This window comes from Centruroides sculpturatus, unplaced genomic scaffold, assembly GCF_000671375.1.
Source record: "Centruroides sculpturatus isolate CEXI.00-Female unplaced genomic scaffold, Cexi_2.0 scaffold758, whole genome shotgun sequence".
Lineage (NCBI taxonomy): Eukaryota > Metazoa > Arthropoda > Arachnida > Scorpiones > Buthidae > Centruroides > Centruroides sculpturatus.
Genome location: NW_019384917.1, coordinates 193,524 through 211,475, shown reverse-complemented (window position 1 = coordinate 211,475; position 17,952 = coordinate 193,524). Strand labels below are relative to the sequence as shown.

General features: G+C 31.8%; 2 protein-coding genes across 3 annotated transcripts in view; one reads left to right on the top strand and one right to left on the bottom strand.

Annotated features, from left to right (window-relative positions):
* The first annotated feature begins 6,438 nt into the window (after positions 1-6,438).
* On the top strand, positions 6,439-17,577 carry LOC111631780 (dual specificity testis-specific protein kinase 2-like). Its single transcript, XM_023376089.1, has 11 exons — positions 6,439-6,684; positions 10,446-10,771; positions 11,546-11,667; positions 11,836-11,884; positions 12,348-12,497; positions 12,575-12,654; positions 14,757-14,841; positions 14,935-15,018; positions 15,102-15,188; positions 15,271-15,415; positions 15,486-17,577. The coding sequence occupies exons 2-11, from the start codon at positions 10,565-10,567 to the stop codon at positions 16,613-16,615; spliced, it is 2,139 nt and encodes a 712-aa protein (XP_023231857.1). The 5' UTR covers positions 6,439-6,684; positions 10,446-10,564; the 3' UTR covers positions 16,616-17,577.
* LOC111631778 (calcineurin-binding protein cabin-1-like) overlaps positions 13,753-17,952 on the bottom strand; it is a 43,245-nt gene continuing 39,045 nt past the window's right edge. For both annotated transcript variants that reach the window (XM_023376088.1, XM_023376087.1), the window contains one exon: positions 13,753-13,928. In XM_023376088.1, coding sequence (XP_023231856.1) covers positions 13,913-13,928 — 16 coding nt within the window. In that variant the 3' untranslated portion in view covers positions 13,753-13,912. The remainder of the gene's footprint in view (positions 13,929-17,952) is intronic.

Below are 17,952 nucleotides of genomic sequence, written 5' to 3'. Positions count from 1 at the left end.
AATCTTAAAACTATACATATATAGTATATACAAACAATATACAGCATATACGTGCTGTACGTCGTGAAAAATTTGTAAAATCATAATAGAGTTTATCCCCAGCTCCATACGTTTCCATATCCGTTTTTTGAACAAATTGTGGAAATATGTTATTTATAGTCATTTGTATAATAGATTGTTTCGTGAATTACAATAGTCTTTATCTTAATATGTTCATTCATAATTGTTATTCTTAATAAAAGATTCTATTAATATATAATATATAATCACTAACAGTCACTGCCTTTTATCTATAGCAGAACATTTCATACTGTCATTACATCTATTGATAAACAAACAGTCACATGACATCTTTACATAAATATTATAGAAACAAACAACTTTTCTATCCAGAAAAATACTCAACACATAGCCAGATGATTATCTGATAATTATCAAGTTCTAGTTTCTTTTCTGTCGTAAAAATAATCGTTAATCGTCGAATCTTTTCAAATTTATTTAATACGCGCAGTCGTCGGATTTATTTGTATCACGTATCCCAATAAATAAATAAATAAATAAAAAGTAATTCACACGAGATAAGATATTCTTATCTTTAACAACGTATCTATATCTTAAACAAATTCTTATAACAATTTACTTAGAAAAAGTTATCAAAATTAAAGGGATTAATGCATGCAGAAACTATAAAGAAACTTACTTTAGTCGTGGGGTTCGTAGTTACTAAAGAATCTCGAAATATAATACGTTAACGTCGGCTTATCTCGTAGCTCTTACCCGTTAAGCATTTTGGCGTACATTTAGTTGAATAGAATTCTATAAAAGTCAAGTATTTTATATAAAATTTATTTATGCAAAGAAAATAACAAAGACCCTTTTTATAAAAAGAAAAAAAGTTTCTTTAGAATGCAGATAAATTTTCGAATGCCAAATCCCCGGAAAACGAACATCTCCAGTCATTTCTCAACTCGTCTCTAGTTCATCGAACGTATTTCGGTTCCGAAATGGGAATTACATCCTATGGAAACGAAATATTTTTTAATAGTTTACTTAATTTAGTTGAAGGAATTAATAATTTCATTGTATACTTTTTTTTTAATTTCCTAAATTTACGAAAACGAAATCATTACGAGTAAACAAAAGCGACTAAACTTGCACGCTTCAGTATCTCCTCTAAGAAAAATGAATATAGAATATGCATGTATACAAATAAAAGCATCCGTTTCTCTCCCCCCGACAAATTTGGCACAAAACGTTCAATTAAAAAACAAAGAAATTATATATATTGTGTTGTTGAAATTAACTATGTAAATGTAATATATAAATATACATATAAATATATATAAAATATTAATTTCGTAGCTTAACATTTTATTTTATGTAATTTGACTTTGTGCCATGAATATTGTTTGCAATCAATTCTTTTTATCATATGTACAGATGCACCATATATTGTAAATTGTCGTTTTTTTTTTTTTTTTTTTTACTTAAGCTAAGTGAATAAAGTTAGCCCATCGAGTGTTATTTCCTAATAGTGGACTCGAAGTATTTTTTGTTTAAAATATAGTTTATACAATTATTACATTGTCTGAAACTTATGTATATTAATTTTCATTTGAGCTACGAGCACTTTAATATTTTAGAGATGTGAGCGTGTAACAAGTGAAAATTGTAATTTAACAAAATTCATTAGAATAAATATCGGATATCNAATAAATATATATATATAATAAACTATATAAAAAAAAAGTGCTCATACTGTGCAGATGCCAATTTAAAAAAAAATTAAAAAATTGTAAAAATTGTAGGTTATAGAAATTCTCTAGTGTGTATTTATTGATGACAGTGTTCATTGCAAGTGGCTAATGTGATGTTTGGAATTAATTTTTATGTTTTTGTTCCTTTTTTTTTTAATTAGTTTTATTTTTAAAATATAATACAGATGTATGACATATAATTATGCTTTGTAACTGTCAAGCTTGAGCTTATAAATAAAGTTTTACAACAATATTTGTATCTGTAGCATTAATGGCTTTGCGTTTTAGTGTATAAGAAAATAACTGAAACATAAATGCATTACTCTATTGTTGTGTGTAAAATATCAAACTGGACAAGTCTAGCTACAGACTAGATACATCTATAATCGAGAGTTCGTACGGGGCCCGACAATAGATTGGGCTTCCGTCCCGTAACGTTTTTTTTCAAACAAATGTGTGGAATGTTTCTTTTCTTTGTTAATAAAAGACAGTCTTAGAGATTTTATATTTTTGTTAGTAAAGGTAACATTAATTTATAGGTGTAGGAAATTTACAGGCTCCTAATTTTTCTGTGGACCTGGGGAAAAATCTCTGGCTCCCCTATCTCTTGACAGTCTTGGGTTTGATATGATAATGTCTAGTTTGTAGTAATACTAGTTAGTTTACATACTAGACTTGACTCTAGTTTGATGTGTACAATGTATGATATGTACAGTTTGATATGAGATTAGTCTAAATGAAAGCAATAACAAATTTCATTTCAAATCATCTGTATAGTTTCTATAATAAAAAATTATCAACATTTTTAACGGTATCCTATAGTCCTTAATTATGGACCTCATCTGTAAATATGTGCATTGATGCAGTAATCAAATTCATGCCTTAAATTCTCCAGTGTATTTTCGACAATCCGGACGATAAATTGCACGATATGTCCTCGTAACTCCGCAGAACGACCAGTCGACTCAACATTTGTCCCCTCAAAAATTTAAAGTCGTCGTCAATGTCATTTAAATCTAATTGTCTACATCATTTTGGCTAATGCAAATCTAATTTTTTAAGTTCAAATGTATTGTGTTTAATCTTCATTCTCCCTGCTGTAAAATTCTTGTAAAGGTCGCGCGGATTTTTCGGAATTTTCTTCACATTAGTAACACCTAAACGGGTCAGTTTCCCGTAAAAGTTCTCCCGGGAGGTATCTCCCCTTGTCAGATTGCCCACGTGTTGCCGTTGCCATAAAACCAAACCAAACCTGAAACCGGATTTATCAAATCATGTGATTTAAGAAGCTTCGAGCACAAATCAAGATTAAGAACATGAAGATCTCCCTAAAGAATCCCTACAATAGTCTTCGACATTGATACATCATCTAGAAATACGAAACACAACAAAGACATTCCAATGATACTTTTACTGTTCCGATTCCATTTGTATGCCAAGATCCCGTAAACATAATATATTTAAAGGTTTCGTGTAAGAAATTTGCAATACATCATGCGAAATAAGCATTTTTATCGAAGCGCATATATACATTTGTATGATGACAATCATACAGAATTACTATTACAACACTAAAATCATTCTAATTTGTATACAATATCATCATTACATAACAAAAAAAATTTTAGTTTAACTACTGTACATTTTTCAAAAGATATTCTCTTATTTTAAGTTGATATATTAACCTTATAATTTATGTAGCTATTAATTATAATAAATATTAGAATTATATAAAACAACAAAAGGAAATTACTACTGTTTTTATAATATAATGTAAGTGTAATAAAATAATGTAGTTGTAGTTAAATATAATGATATCAGGAAAAATTCCAAATTATAAAATTTTGTAAGTTATTTTTTTACTTTTTTCCTGTTTGTTAATAGAGTTTACTCATCACATAATACATAAACTGTACAAAAAAAAAAGACAATGTTTTTAAAACTACAGAATCTATCCTAAAATATATTTTCTTAAGGAATTTATAAAATTTCTAGGCAAATGTCTAAACATTATAAGAATGTTGAAGGCATTTCCTATAAAATCCACCTTAGGCATCATCAACACAATTTATCATTATGTTTAATTGTAATTAAGCTGTAAATAATTATAATAAATGATTGTGATTAGTATAGTGATATAATGGAATTTTACTTAATAATAATAATCTCAGATGCTTAATTTAATTGTAAATGTAAATTTATCAGAGCTTGATATAATGGATTCAGAATTTATGTGGGACTTTTTATGTATATTGTATTGAAAAAACTCTTCTTGTAATGTATAAATTCTGCAACATAAGCAAAGACTTGGTAATTTATATTGCATAAACTTAGTAATACATTGTAAGAGTGCCAATTGTGTGGCACCCTAATTCCCTTGATTTTTACTTGTGGAGGCACCAGGGCTGTGGAGTCGGAGTTGTGGAGTTTTGGTGTTTTAGCCTGAGTCTGAGTCAGATGGTAAGGAAGAGTCAGAGTTAGTAGATTTTTACGCGACTCTACAGCCCTGGCAGGGCTGTGGAGTCGGAGTCGTGGAGTTTTGGTGTTTTAGCCGGAGTCGGATGGTAAGGAAAAGTCGGAGTTGGAGTCGGTAGATTTTTACGCGACTCTACAGCCCTGGCAGGGCTGTGGAGTCGGAGTCGTGGAGTTTTGGTGTTTTAGCCGGAGTCGGATTGGTAAGGAAGAGTTGGAGTCGGTAGATTTTTACGCAACTCCACGGCCCTGGGAGGCACACCTAAAAACTGTCATGTACGCTGCAATATGAGAATATTGAAGTAGCGCGTGGATGCTGTTCGGATAAAGGCAAGAATATTTGAAAAGACGAGTCTGAACATGATGCGATGTGTGATCGCTTGCGTTGAGATCACGGAGGGCACTCAGAGTATCTACTATGACTTTGCCTGAGGTACAGTACATATGCCATACTATTGTGCAATACTGTTATATTTTGTGTGTTCAGTTCGTGACGTACAGTAGTGCCATCTATCTCGGCACAGAACATTACGGATACATGTTAATACGATCGTTTTTGCTGGGTGTCCATGCAATGCTACCTCACAATATTTCGATTTCGGGACAATGTATACGGCGGATGATCAAACATTTTATTATAAGATCTTAATAAATGAAGAATTTTAATCAATTTATTTGGCTTTATTAAAAATTCCTAATATAATAATAAGCACATTTATGAGAAAAACTGATACAAATTTCAGTAACATCGAATCTCTTCGATTTGTGACCAAGTGCATTGCGGATGAGTCAGGGTTCGAATCTCATTTTAAATCGGACTTTGCGCTATTACTATAGATGTATTTCAATACCAGGTAAGTGATTATAATAATCAAAAGGAATATAAAATGTTATCGCATTGTTAATGTTACACAGAGATTAATTTTGGTGAATAATTCGAGTTATGAAGTACGATAATAGATTGTCCAGAGCATACCTCCTTTGAGGATTCGGGTTTAAATCCTACTCAATAATTTATCATGGGCAGTATGGTTAGTGCCATTGTTCTCCATCCTTTACCCATGCTGGCCGAATCCATTGTGGGCCAGATAGCTCGTAATGGTAAGCCATAGATTACATGGTGAATACATCTTAAGACTTGTGTTCAACACAGTAAATACAGAAAGAAGAAAAAGTGATAAAAATAACCAAATTTTTGCGAAAAATTCAGCGGCTGGGTAGATAAAACCACCGAACATTTGTTGGTGGTGGGTTCAGGAGCTGACCACATGGTGTTTTCCGGGTTTTCTTTCCGTTTGTAACTCCTAAATAGGGGGCCAGTTTTCCAGAAAAGACCTCCGTAGGAAGCAATTTTTCCTTGGCATACCGCCACGTGTTGAGTTACCGTAAACGAATAAAAAAAAAAAAAAACCATAACCATTCAGTACGGAGATATTTCGAGATAGAAAATGGCGCAGTTTTTAGCGAGATTGCGGCCGAAGTTTTCACCTGTAAAACGTGAACGTCGAACGTCGAGCGCCGCTATCTTGTAAGCAGCGCTCGACGTTCGACGTTCACGTTTTACATATGAAAACTTCGGCCGCAGCCTCTCTTTTATACATGAACTTTGTTGAATTTTTTAATAAAACACCGACCACCAAATGTTATTGGCATCAAAATTTCAATATTTGATTTTCGGTTTTCATCTCCTTCACCAAACTACCAATTCAATCAATCAATTATTAACAATAACGAAAACACTGTAATGCGCTATCCTATGGGCAAGAAAAAAAAAAAAGCAATTGGTTAATGTTTACCTAGGTAGTCCAAGATGGCCGCACAGTGGAGACCCACGTTCTAACCTAACCTATTCTAATAAATTAACAAAATTTTCCTTTCTTCATATAATTAATTTTTTGAGTTATTTTACATCTTACATTAGTAATTTTGTTAATTTATTAGAATAAGTTAGGTTAGGTTAAAATGTGGGTCCCCACTGTGCGGCCATCTTGGACTACCTAGATAAACATTAACCGAGCGATTACATGGGGAGGAGGCCCAAACCAATCTTTTATAAACTCATTAGATTATTAAGAATATGGCCCAAATTTAAATTATTATAATAATAATTTTGACTACAATACTACAGAATAATTTTAAAAAATAAAATTTACGAAAAAAAAATTATTTACTAAAAATTCAACGATCGACCCTCCCCTAGCGACGAAAATCGATACTAAACCGCATCAGTAATGGCATCGCATCTTTGATAATCTGCATCACTCATCATCAGAGAGGAAATCGTTCGGGATGTAATTGCAATCGCATTTAGTTATGTTTCGTGTTAATTATAACCGACACGAACTCTTCACGCTTAAAATTCGCAATAATAATAACGATAATAATGAAAATAACTTAAATCTTCGCCATCTTTTTTTTCGTGTGTGTGTGTGTGTCTGTGTGTATATATAAATGTGTAAGTAAAATCTTGTTAAACATGTTAATTAATGAAGTTAGCATTAAGAACTTGAATTAGGCCTAATTGTTATTTAGTTTGTTAGAATATGATGAATTTAACTTAAATTAAATGAGAAAAAATCTTAATTTAGTAATAAAAAAGTGATTTTTTTTAAAATGACTTTATAACAGTTTTAATTAAGCTTAATTGCTCTTTAATTCTCTGCTTAAGTATAAATTAGTTTGTGTTAAGTGTAATTAAATCATCTTAATGCATGTGAATTATTGTTTGTTATGGAAAATATACAGAAATAATAACCTAATCATCATTATTTTGTTAATACAAATCATCATCTCGCTAAATACTGAAAGTTTTTTGCATTATGAGTGCTTGAATTTTCTGGCCGGAGTCCCCCGCCGGCGCTGCCCTGAACCAGTCTTTTATAAATTCGTCGCCGCAGTAAGAATGTCAAAATTTAAATTCGCGGGTGCGGGGTGCACCGGCACAGCTTGGAACTTAACCCGCCGGAGGTGGCGTCGAGAAACGGAAGAGGACGAGGGAATTTGAGGAGAATCCCCCCAGAGGAACGTGTTCGGAGTCGACGCCATATGCGGGGCTCCCTGCAAACATATAAGACGCCACCGTGTGATTTAGATTTTGACATTTTATTGCTTCCTAAATCAGGATAAGTAACTTTGTTATCGCTCTCCTAGATTTTATGCCACGTTGTAAGTAATAATACATAATTAAATGTTACGTAACTTGTTAGATAAGTACAATTTGCAATTTCTAATTATAGTAACTGTGTTTATTTTATTAGTAATTTTTTTTTCTTCTTCTTCTTAAGTGTCTTCTTTCAGTGAAAAACTGAATAAATATGTAATTAAACTTGATTGTTGCTAGATTTATTTGTTAGGAGGGTTGTTTTGTAGAAATTTTGCTGTTTTAATTATTCTGGATTGATAAAATTAATGCGCAAACGTAATGACGAACGATCTAATCTCTGGGTTGTATCTGTTAAGTGACGAGTTTTGTAAGCATTTAAAAATAAATAAATTTCGGCCGTGTTTACCAATTTAATAATAACGTTCCGGTTGTATTGATTAAATTTACACACGTTATTGATATACGTTTTATTTAATTAAACGGTAGCATTTGTGCGAGATGTTTACCGAAAAAAATCAATAGCGTGATGATCGATTATACTCGAAAACAGATAAAATTTCTTACCGATAAATTATTAAAATGTCAACTTGTCTCTCGACGTCCGTATTTGCATTTTTATTCTGGTTTAAAGTCGTGAAACGAATTAAATAAAGTAAATTGTGCCTACTGGTTTTTATCTCGATGCTATTTATTGTCCTTCGGCAAGAAAATATACTTGCATTGGCAAGAATTATTTATAAAATGAATTCGAGACTAGAATATTTTTATAATTAAAATGCTGAAGATGGTACTTACAATAATTTATTATATGATATCTCAGCATGTGATAAAATTCCGTCGTAGCCTTGATTTTATTTTTAAATAAAATTTTCTTTTTTTTCCCCCTATAAAACGGTTTCCCAATACATGTATTTTAATTTACGTTTTCTGTACGAATAACAAAATGCATTATTTAAAAGTTGCTTATCATAATGTACAGGATCTTCATATGTATTGCTAATGTTAGGATCGGGAAGAAAATTACTTTATAACTTCCATTTTTTTAAAATTAAAATCTGAGCTGGTTTGATTAGAGGGACTGTCGGTAGTTTAATTTATAAACGCCTCGATATTTGCTTGTTAAAATATCTGAACGTATGCCAATTTTTCTGTTTTCCTGATACATTAAATGTAACTTTTGTTTATATTAAGGTAAAAAAAATAAAAAACAAGAAAGAGAAAAACCTGTCGGACGATCTACATCTTTCATTTCCTCCTTCGCTGTCGAAATTGTTTAAATATACCTTAAATATAGGTAAAATATTTTTCTGCAGAATCACAGAAAGATTATTTCCTTCCAATTCTATAATATTTTTCTCATTCTCATTTCCTTTTTCATCGTTTACGTCATTAAGAAAACTATTAGGAATTTAATAATAACAGAAAAATTAAATTTGAAAACAATTTTGCAGCCTAATTTAAACCGTATTGGTCTTCGCAATTCCATAACTCGTAGATCACAGGATATTATTGTTTGTAAATTACATTACGTTTGTGCCTGTCGCTTACGACAGACTATTCCTTATTTCGGTAATGTAATCCAATAGGTTGTTGTTTAGCGCTAGTAAGAATTCGAATTAATTCATTTACATGTTTACTTATGAACTTAAAGTGTAAAGTTTATAAACGTCATTTAGATAAGTTCGATGTTTCATAAATAAAAACATTCCTTTATAAGAGTACAATTTAAATCAAATTATTATTACTATTAATAATTAATACTTAAGCTTTCAAAAGTTTAATAATATTTAAGTAGGTTATTTAATTATAAAGTGCTTATTGTGAGAGTTGTCGAAATATTACTTTAGATATGCACGTGCGTTATTCGACTGTTGAAAATATAGCACTCGATAACTGTACTTTTCGAGCTCCGATGTGGTTTTTTTAAAGTCAACTGCTTCAGAAATTAGTAGAAATTGTTTTAAAGTATTATATTTTTAATATATTTATTGTTGGAAAATCAGTTGTTGTCGTCTGAATGACGAAGCAACAAAATGTTTACGTCGTCTTCCAGGTTATTGATTTTTGTCTCTATTAATTAGATGTATGTTGGGAATGAGATTATCAATGTGTCTGCCTAAATTTCTCAATTTTCTTTCTTGTTTATTGCATCCTATATTTATATTTTACTAGTATAATCCAGAATTTCTATTTAAAAATTAAACAGATAGCATTCTTATTTTTCTGAGAAGTTTGTATTTCTTGAAAAAATCGTTTTCAAGGTTTCCCAAACCTCATTAGTAAAATCACGTATCATTAATTAACTGAAATGATATTTAACACTCTGCAGCACTGAATTTTCTTATTTTTTTATGATTAAATATGCATTTCATTGTCAGTTTCTCCAAACTTAATTTCGTAATTACGTATCGAACAACTTAAATTGCGGATTTTATAACTGACAAATGAAATTACTTTAAATTTCTACGTTTTCGCAAGCACCTGACTTAAAAGACTAAAGCAACGTCCAGTTTATGGGAAAATATAATTATAATTTAATGATTAATTATATAATATAATTAATCGTTAAATTATAATTATATTTTTGGTGCATAATCACATTGGTACAGTTTGGCTTTGTAGGCCCTAGGTATTTTGAACGAGGACGGGCCTACTAGGCCCTTCTACGTCGTTCGACTGTATAGAAAATGAAATATTTATAATAATTCATTGAAAATTACCGATTTATCGTATGTATTAGTCCACTTTGTTTTCTCTGTGATATCTAGTCCGTCGATAAAAATTATTTGTAGTAAAGTGATTATCTTTTATTTATTTAACTAGTTATGTATTTGTTTGTCGTCGTCATTTAATCGTAGTTGTAAGTAAATAAATGATAAGATTAGATTTTTAAAATTGTGTGGTACGTAAGTAAATTAGTTATGCTAAAATTTAACACGTAAATGTATTTTATTAAGTCAAAATATTTGAATTGCTTTAACGCTTTACATGCAAAAGGCTGTCCGAATTTGGCATTTCTCTTAAATATTTATAGCGTATCATGCGACACGATTTGCAAAAATCAATAGAATTTTTATTTTACTTATTAACTGAGAAAACAATTTTAAATGCAGGTAGACTGAATTGTTAAAATTCAACTTGTTTCTTCATTTGGGCGAAGGCTAACTATGTTAGTTGGAATCTATATGTCACTTGTTAAAGAAATTTTAAGAAAAATCCATCCCTTCCAAAAATGGGAGATAAATTCCTTAGTAGCGTAGATGGAGCGGATGGTATCTCTTCGAACGAGTCTGGAATCTACCCTCCACCCAAAAACGCATTTTGCGGAACTCCCGGCTCGTCTTGCCAAGCTCTGAAGCACGCGGTGGCAGCTCTAAGTAGATTAGATGATTTCACCTGCGAGAAAATTGGATCCGGATTCTTCTCCGAAGTATTTAAGGTAAGCGAGTCCTTCGTTTCTTAATCTCCACAGAATTTAACGCTAACAAACGTACCGGAACGTCAAATTTATCGGCCGCAGATATCGAAATATTAAATCTAGTTACGATCGCCGCATTAAATTAATTTCGATAATTCGGTTTAATATTCGTTTAGTAAACCTTCTATCAGAATAAATTTAAATTTATTGATTTTCGGTGGCTAATCGTCTTTACTGCAGAAATCAATGTTTAACAGGATTATTGATTATTTGTTCTATTTGTTGCAGAAAGCTTTTCTGCTTCATTTAATATGGATTACGAGATAAATTCCGGAAGAAACTGCCATTTATTTAAACAATAATATGAAAATATATGCTTTTATTAGCAAATTTTTGTACGAAATGGATTTAAAAACGACGAGCGAGTTTATTTTAATTAATTAATTAATTTTTTAATGTGTTTTAAATATTAAAAAATCGAATTATCCGGAGACGAACGTGTCGCAGAAACAATACACATACATTTTAAAACATCTTGAAAATTTATGCTTTTAATAGACTAAGTACTGTTGGCAGCGTAATATAAATAGAAGTTTTTGTTTGTTTATATCAATAGTTTGAAGAATTCTTGGTTAGCTTTCTGTTAAAAGTTAATGAACCGGAAAAATATACATTAAATTGATTCGGATGCAATTTTTAATATATTTTCTGTAATTTTATAACCGGTGCTTTCGGGACGAGAGCAAAAATTTGTGTATCAAAATCGATATCAATGCCGCACGTTAAACTTTAAAGGTCCGCCATCGCACGACGGGTCAAGTGATGGTTTTGAAAATGAACATGTCGCACAGCAATAGATCGAACATGCTGAGAGAAGTGCAACTGATGAATAGATTATCTCATCCGAACATACTCAGGTAAGTATTCGAACTGTCGTTCTACAATTATAATTGGGGTAAATAACTTTTAAAATGATTTTTGGCATGCTCGATGCCAGTAAAAAGACTTTGACAATGGATATATACCTTCGTGAATAAGTTATTGTGTAAGTATTGTTAGTTTATTTATAGAATTTCTCTTCACAGGTTTATGGGTGTATGTGTTCACGAAGGACAATTGCATGCATTGACTGAAGTAAGTTTTTTTTCCGTTTTCTGTAGTTTCGAATTTTAAGTTTTATTTTCGTTAACGTATAGCTAATTTAATAGAGTTTGTCGGATGACGTACAAGGCATTTAACGAACGGTTAAATGCATTTTTATATTTAATTGTGATTTATTCGGTGCAGATAATTATTTTTTATATTTAAATTTTTTACATAACGAGGCTTTTTTTATTATTTTGGATTGCTGACAAGGCAAATATTTTAGTTTTGTTGGAAACTTTTGCTTATTTTCTGTTATTTGGAAACGATCCAATAACTTTTTTCAACACCTGATGCTTTCATTCAGTTTACTGTTAGGAAATTATTTTCGAAAAATAAATCATAAAGCTAAATTTACGGTTCATTTAACAAAATTGACTCAACGATTGTATTTTTTCCTATTTTACTTACTTTTGTTGTTTCTTTCTTCCTTGTTTTTTTTTCTTTTTTTTAGTATATAAATGGCGGAAGTTTGGAACAGCTGATACTAAATAAGAAAGAAGACTTATCGTGGTCGGCTAGAATTAAAATTTCTCTAGATATCGCCAGAGGAATGTGCTATTTACATTCGAGAGGTGTGTTTCACAGAGATTTAACTTCTAAGGTTAGTGCTTTTTTTGGTAAAGAATTGTTTTCTGAAGACTTGGAATTACGTCATGGAAATAATGGCATTTTCTGTAGAACGTCCTCGTGAAGAAAGGTGACGAGTACACTGCCGTCATCGGAGATTTTGGACTGGCCGAGAAGATTCCCGATTCAAGGTTGTTATACGATTTATTAAACACACACAAGTTTGTTCATTTTCCAGAAGTAAGCCAAACAAACTGTCAAATTATCGGGATGTGATATGGCTATGTAATTAATTAAATACTAAACAATTTGTCTAGAGGTAGGAAGTTACGTTGCCATCTTACGCTAGATTTAATAATTATAAATTAACTTTCCTGGAAGAAAAGAATTGGCCCGAAGCGGGGCTCTAGCCCGCAACTAGTTTGTTTGTCTTTAACTATATGTCGGGTTTTTTAGTTGACGTTTATAAATATTATTTCCAGATATACTATAGTAATAGGAAATACATATGTTAGAATACAAACCGTAATGATCTTTACTCTCCTGACCTAGAGATTGTAACAATGTCAACCTGATTACATCGCTCAGATTTACTATTTAAAGCTAAAGTATTATCATAACTTTATATATATATAATACAATGATGCTTTAGATGTTATTCCACTTCATCTTTTTATAAGGACGAATGCCGTTGTCTACAATGTCTTAAACTCGAGAAAATTTATCAAAAATTAACGTTATTTTGTCGAGTTTTCATCCATCCGAACGTGTCAAATTGCAATTTTTATTTATTATATACTCGAATTTATTGCAATAAATTAAAATTACATTTCAAGTTACAAATTGATTAAGTTGTTTGAATAAAATACAGCTTTTTCGTAATTATATTTTTAATTAAAATCTCCCGATTTTCAATAAATAAAACACCGATTTTTATGCTTTCTATTGTCTTTTGTTTATTGTAGTTGTATTCCCTTTTCAACACTTTGTTCTGAAAATTGTTTGAGAAAATCTGTCCGTCGGAATGTAATTTCCTGTGCCAGATTTTTTTTTTCTCGTGAAATGGTTGTTTAGTATACAATTTAAATGAGTCAAATGTGAATTAGGAAAACAATAGAAAAATCAAATATTTAACAGCTTTGTTTGCTTTTTCTCCCATTCTTTAACCACAGATACTTTGTAACTGGTTTACAAGTAGAATTATTTATAGTTTATAATTATATTCCGGAAGTTTAGATGCAAGTTTCCTTTTAAAAAGGACTAAAAAGTGATAAATTTTTGTGAAAAAGTGCTCCTGAAAACTATTTTATTGCACTTATAAGTACACACAGAACATGTAAAACTCAAGAAATAGAAAAATCAAATAAGTCAGTTTCAGAATCCGATCCATTGGTTTACAAACAGGAAGGCACTGTACTTGCGAACATAATCATTCTATATTCTCCACAGTTAGTTTTTCTGCATGCTATTTAAATATAAAAAAAGATCATTAATTTTTATTATTAACAGATTTATAAATAGAAAAATAAATAAAATACCTAATTTAAAAGCAAAAAAAGAGTGGAAAACGTATCGAAAAGTGCTTGGACGGAACTAATGCCTCGTCAAAATAATCATAACCTTAATAAAGAAGCATCCGTGATACTTTGAAACGGTGCCCCGTGCAAATAACAAAAGAGGGAGCATCTGAACTTTCTAACTTTAATTTTAATAGGTCTGTAATTTTATGGAAACTGTTTTATGAACTAATCACAATAAAGTTCTTTAATTATTTAATTGCTCCTACACCTGCAAGTAAACTGATGCTTACGACAAACTTTTGGTGATTGAAAGGTGTGAATACAGTATTTTTAAATGTTTGGAAATTTCTGGCAAATTTCATTCAGATTGTTTATTCCACCGAAATTACATAACAGTATTGCCTGAGAATACTTTAAACTTAAATGCCATAGTGTCGTTTGAGAGTAGCTTTGGAGTATTTCTCAAACAACTCTATTGCACCGACAATCTTAACCATACCCAAAGTGGCTCTCAAATGTGTGATTCAGCAAACTAGAGACATCTTCAAAGTACTTGACCACCAGATATGAACATTTAACAGATACAGATAGCATATGATGACTATTTTATATATATAGACACACACAGATTTGTAGTAAACAAGCAAGACAAACGGCAAACTTGTAACTAGCATTATCACTCCAATTTTTAATGTACAGAACATTTTATATTTGTTTTTTTTTTGTGTATGAATTATAGTTTTTTGTGACAGTAAATTCAAATAATATTACAGGCAGAAGAATCGCAGACTCGCTATCGTCGGCTCGCCATACTGGATGGCTCCCGAATGCCTGCATGGCCAGTGGTACAATGAGATGGTAAACAATTTCATTTATACGTATATGTGAATATGACACAATAATTAATAGCTAATAAAGAAACATTACAGTAGCTTCTTTGTTTACTTATAGGCTGATATATTTTCTTATGGTATAATTTTATGCGAGATGATAGCAAGAATAGAAGCAGATCCGGATATTCTACCCAGAACCGAGGTGAAGACTTTTTTCTCTTTGTTTAGAGTGAAATTCTCAATTACGATGCAAAATAAATATAATATTTATGTGCCGTTATATAGAATTTTGGTGTGGATTACGTAGCATTTAGTTTACTTTGTCCAAATTGCCCATTCAAGTATCTCAGGTTGGCCTTTAGTTGTTGTGCGGTAAGTTCTGAATCACTTTTTATTATGAAATACAAACATTTAAATGAAATGGAGGTTTTGAGTTGATGAATTTTTATCATAGATTGACCCTAAAAACCGTCCACCTTTTAAAGAAATTGTCCAGCAACTAGAAGCGCTATTAGTCGATGCTAACTGTTCCTTGCAAGAAGAAAAAGTGCTTTCTTGTTATGATGATTCGGATAGTATCGACAACGTTCAGGCCATCTGTAAGTATCCTTTGTTTTTCAGAATCACAAACTTTATACGTCATATAAATATGTTTTTATTTATTTTCAGTTTCACATTGGCATCCCAGATCTGAAGAGATGGCCACGATGGAATGTGACAGTGCCAGTTCCGTTAAGAGTAAAAATAGGAGAAGTTTAGATGAGTCTCAAGTTCCTTTTACTGCTAAACGTATAGGGGAATTTATGTCCCGCCAAGATCCAGACTACAAGCCTTTTAGTAGCAACCAGAATCCTTTTGCTTCTCTCATCTGTTTTAATGGAGGGAAAAAGATACTACAAGTCTCCAATAGAGGAAGTGGAAGTGATTATTCTCTGTCTTGCTCTTTTGAGCTTCCGTCTCCTTCTTGTGCCTTTACACCCCCTGGCACTCCTGTCACTCCCGACGAATTGATGTCATCTTCGGGCAGTCATTGCCGTATGTCCTCACGTTCTCTTCCTGCGTCTCCCACGCTGTTAAGAAAGACATTGGTACGGATGCACAGTGCCCGTTCAGACATATCAAGCGATCCCATCTTAGTATTTCCTCACCTGGTCTCTCCGGAGCCGCCGTCTTCGATATCTTCTCTTTCGCCAACAGAAACCGAAGATAATCCATTTATATCTTCCATTCAGTCCAAAACGAATGTAAATCATTTGTGTTCCTCAGAAAATGGTGTAGAAAATAAGGGATCTCCAAGTGCCAAAACCTGTTGCTCAAAATGTAACATTAAAAATGCACATGGCAACAGTGGGACGTGCGATGGCAGTCACAGATGTAATCACGATGATAATTTAATCGACTGGTCTGTGGAAGCACCCAAAAAGACCGAGCGCTTTCTCGTACCTCCAGAAATCTCTAGTCATGTCATCAGAAGAAAACGTCCTTCTTCGTATCATTCTGACGATTCCGGCTGCTGTTGCAGTAACTTGACAGTTCCCTCCTCCGGCATTAGGGATCCAGAATGTAAAATTAAAATAGATGGTGCTGCAGTTATTGTAAATAGAACCGAACAAGAATTAGATAGAGACGATTCGATATCAGACGATATTAATACATTTCAGTCCAAAGTGTCTAGTCTTCAAGAACATAACGTTATCTTGTCGGACAAAGATAATTCTTCCTTGACAAAGGCACCGGATAACTGCACATTTAATAGTGGCCTTAACCAGACAGCCAAAATCAACAGGATGATAAAGTAAGTATCTACTTTTTTTTTTCCGCCACTCAGACAGACAAGTACGGCCGAGTTTGCCGCTCGGTCGTTCCGGACAACTCTCTAAAAAAAAAATAATTTCAAATTACACAAGATTCATTTATTCAAGAAATTGCCGTCGTCGATCATTCTCGAGTCTGTCCCGAAACACCAAAGATTCCTATTTAGTAGCTTGTACGACTATCAATTACTTCCCAACGACAAGAAGTAAGTTTCACGTCCTGTGATATTTAAAAAAAACTCTTTAAGAGGAACAAAATCTTCAGCCCGAATCGTTTATCATGCAAGTAGCTACATTTATTAATTTTAATTTTATTTACAAAGGTTGTGAGTTTACAAGTCATACATAGTTTGTACGCTTATACAGTAAATAATCTTACTAATATTTACTCTAAATTATTTATGACCATTCTGCATTTCCGACGTAAACAGTAAGAATCTGTATTTCGACCCGTCATTTCTCGTTATTTTAAATAATAAATGTCATGCCACAATCACGGGATAAAAAGCCGTCAGTCGATCACCTTGCGCAAATTTAAAACAAGAATACTTAAAAGCCATTCTGGTAGTTAGTTACGTACTTACTGCACAATTAAAACCTTTTTTTGTTGTTTTATGAGCGTTTACGGTTCGCTCGTTAAGTTTTCAGCTGCTAATTATTATTATTATTATTTTCTTTTTAATTATTTAATACGTGATTTGTTAGTTTCCGTTGACCTTAAAGGAGGTCGCCAATGCTGCGGCGTCTTTCTTTTTAAAACTATTTTAGAAATTCAAATATATATGTAAGCATAGTCTGGAAATATGGGTATTGTACAAAAAGTTAATATGTTTACTAGTATGGGATAACAATGCAGTTTTATATTATTTGTATAATAAAATGAAAGCAAAAATCAGACTGTTAAAATAAACAATTTTATTGTTAAATAAATAAAATTCAAATTTTAAGTTGTGCTATTGTTCGTATGTCCGTTCCTTCCAATTTATTAGAATGTGCATACCCTCGCTGTAGACGTTCACCCCCATAAATTGGAAACCTATAGGTTCCTACAGCATTTAACTAACAATACTTTGTGTTTTTAAACCTTATTTTTACTAATTCTTGACAAAAAGTTTTCAAAAAAATTAAAAGATGCCGAATTTGCAGACATTTCCCGTCAGTATGTCTGCCGTAAGTGAAGGAATTCCGTATTTTCCTCCCATTAAAAACTGTAGATTGGTTAATACGTCGCTAATTATTGTTCCATGAAAAATTGCTCAGAAATTTTTTTCTTAATTTATATGTTTTATGTTAACGTGCAAGCATGTTAGTGGTGCGTAAAT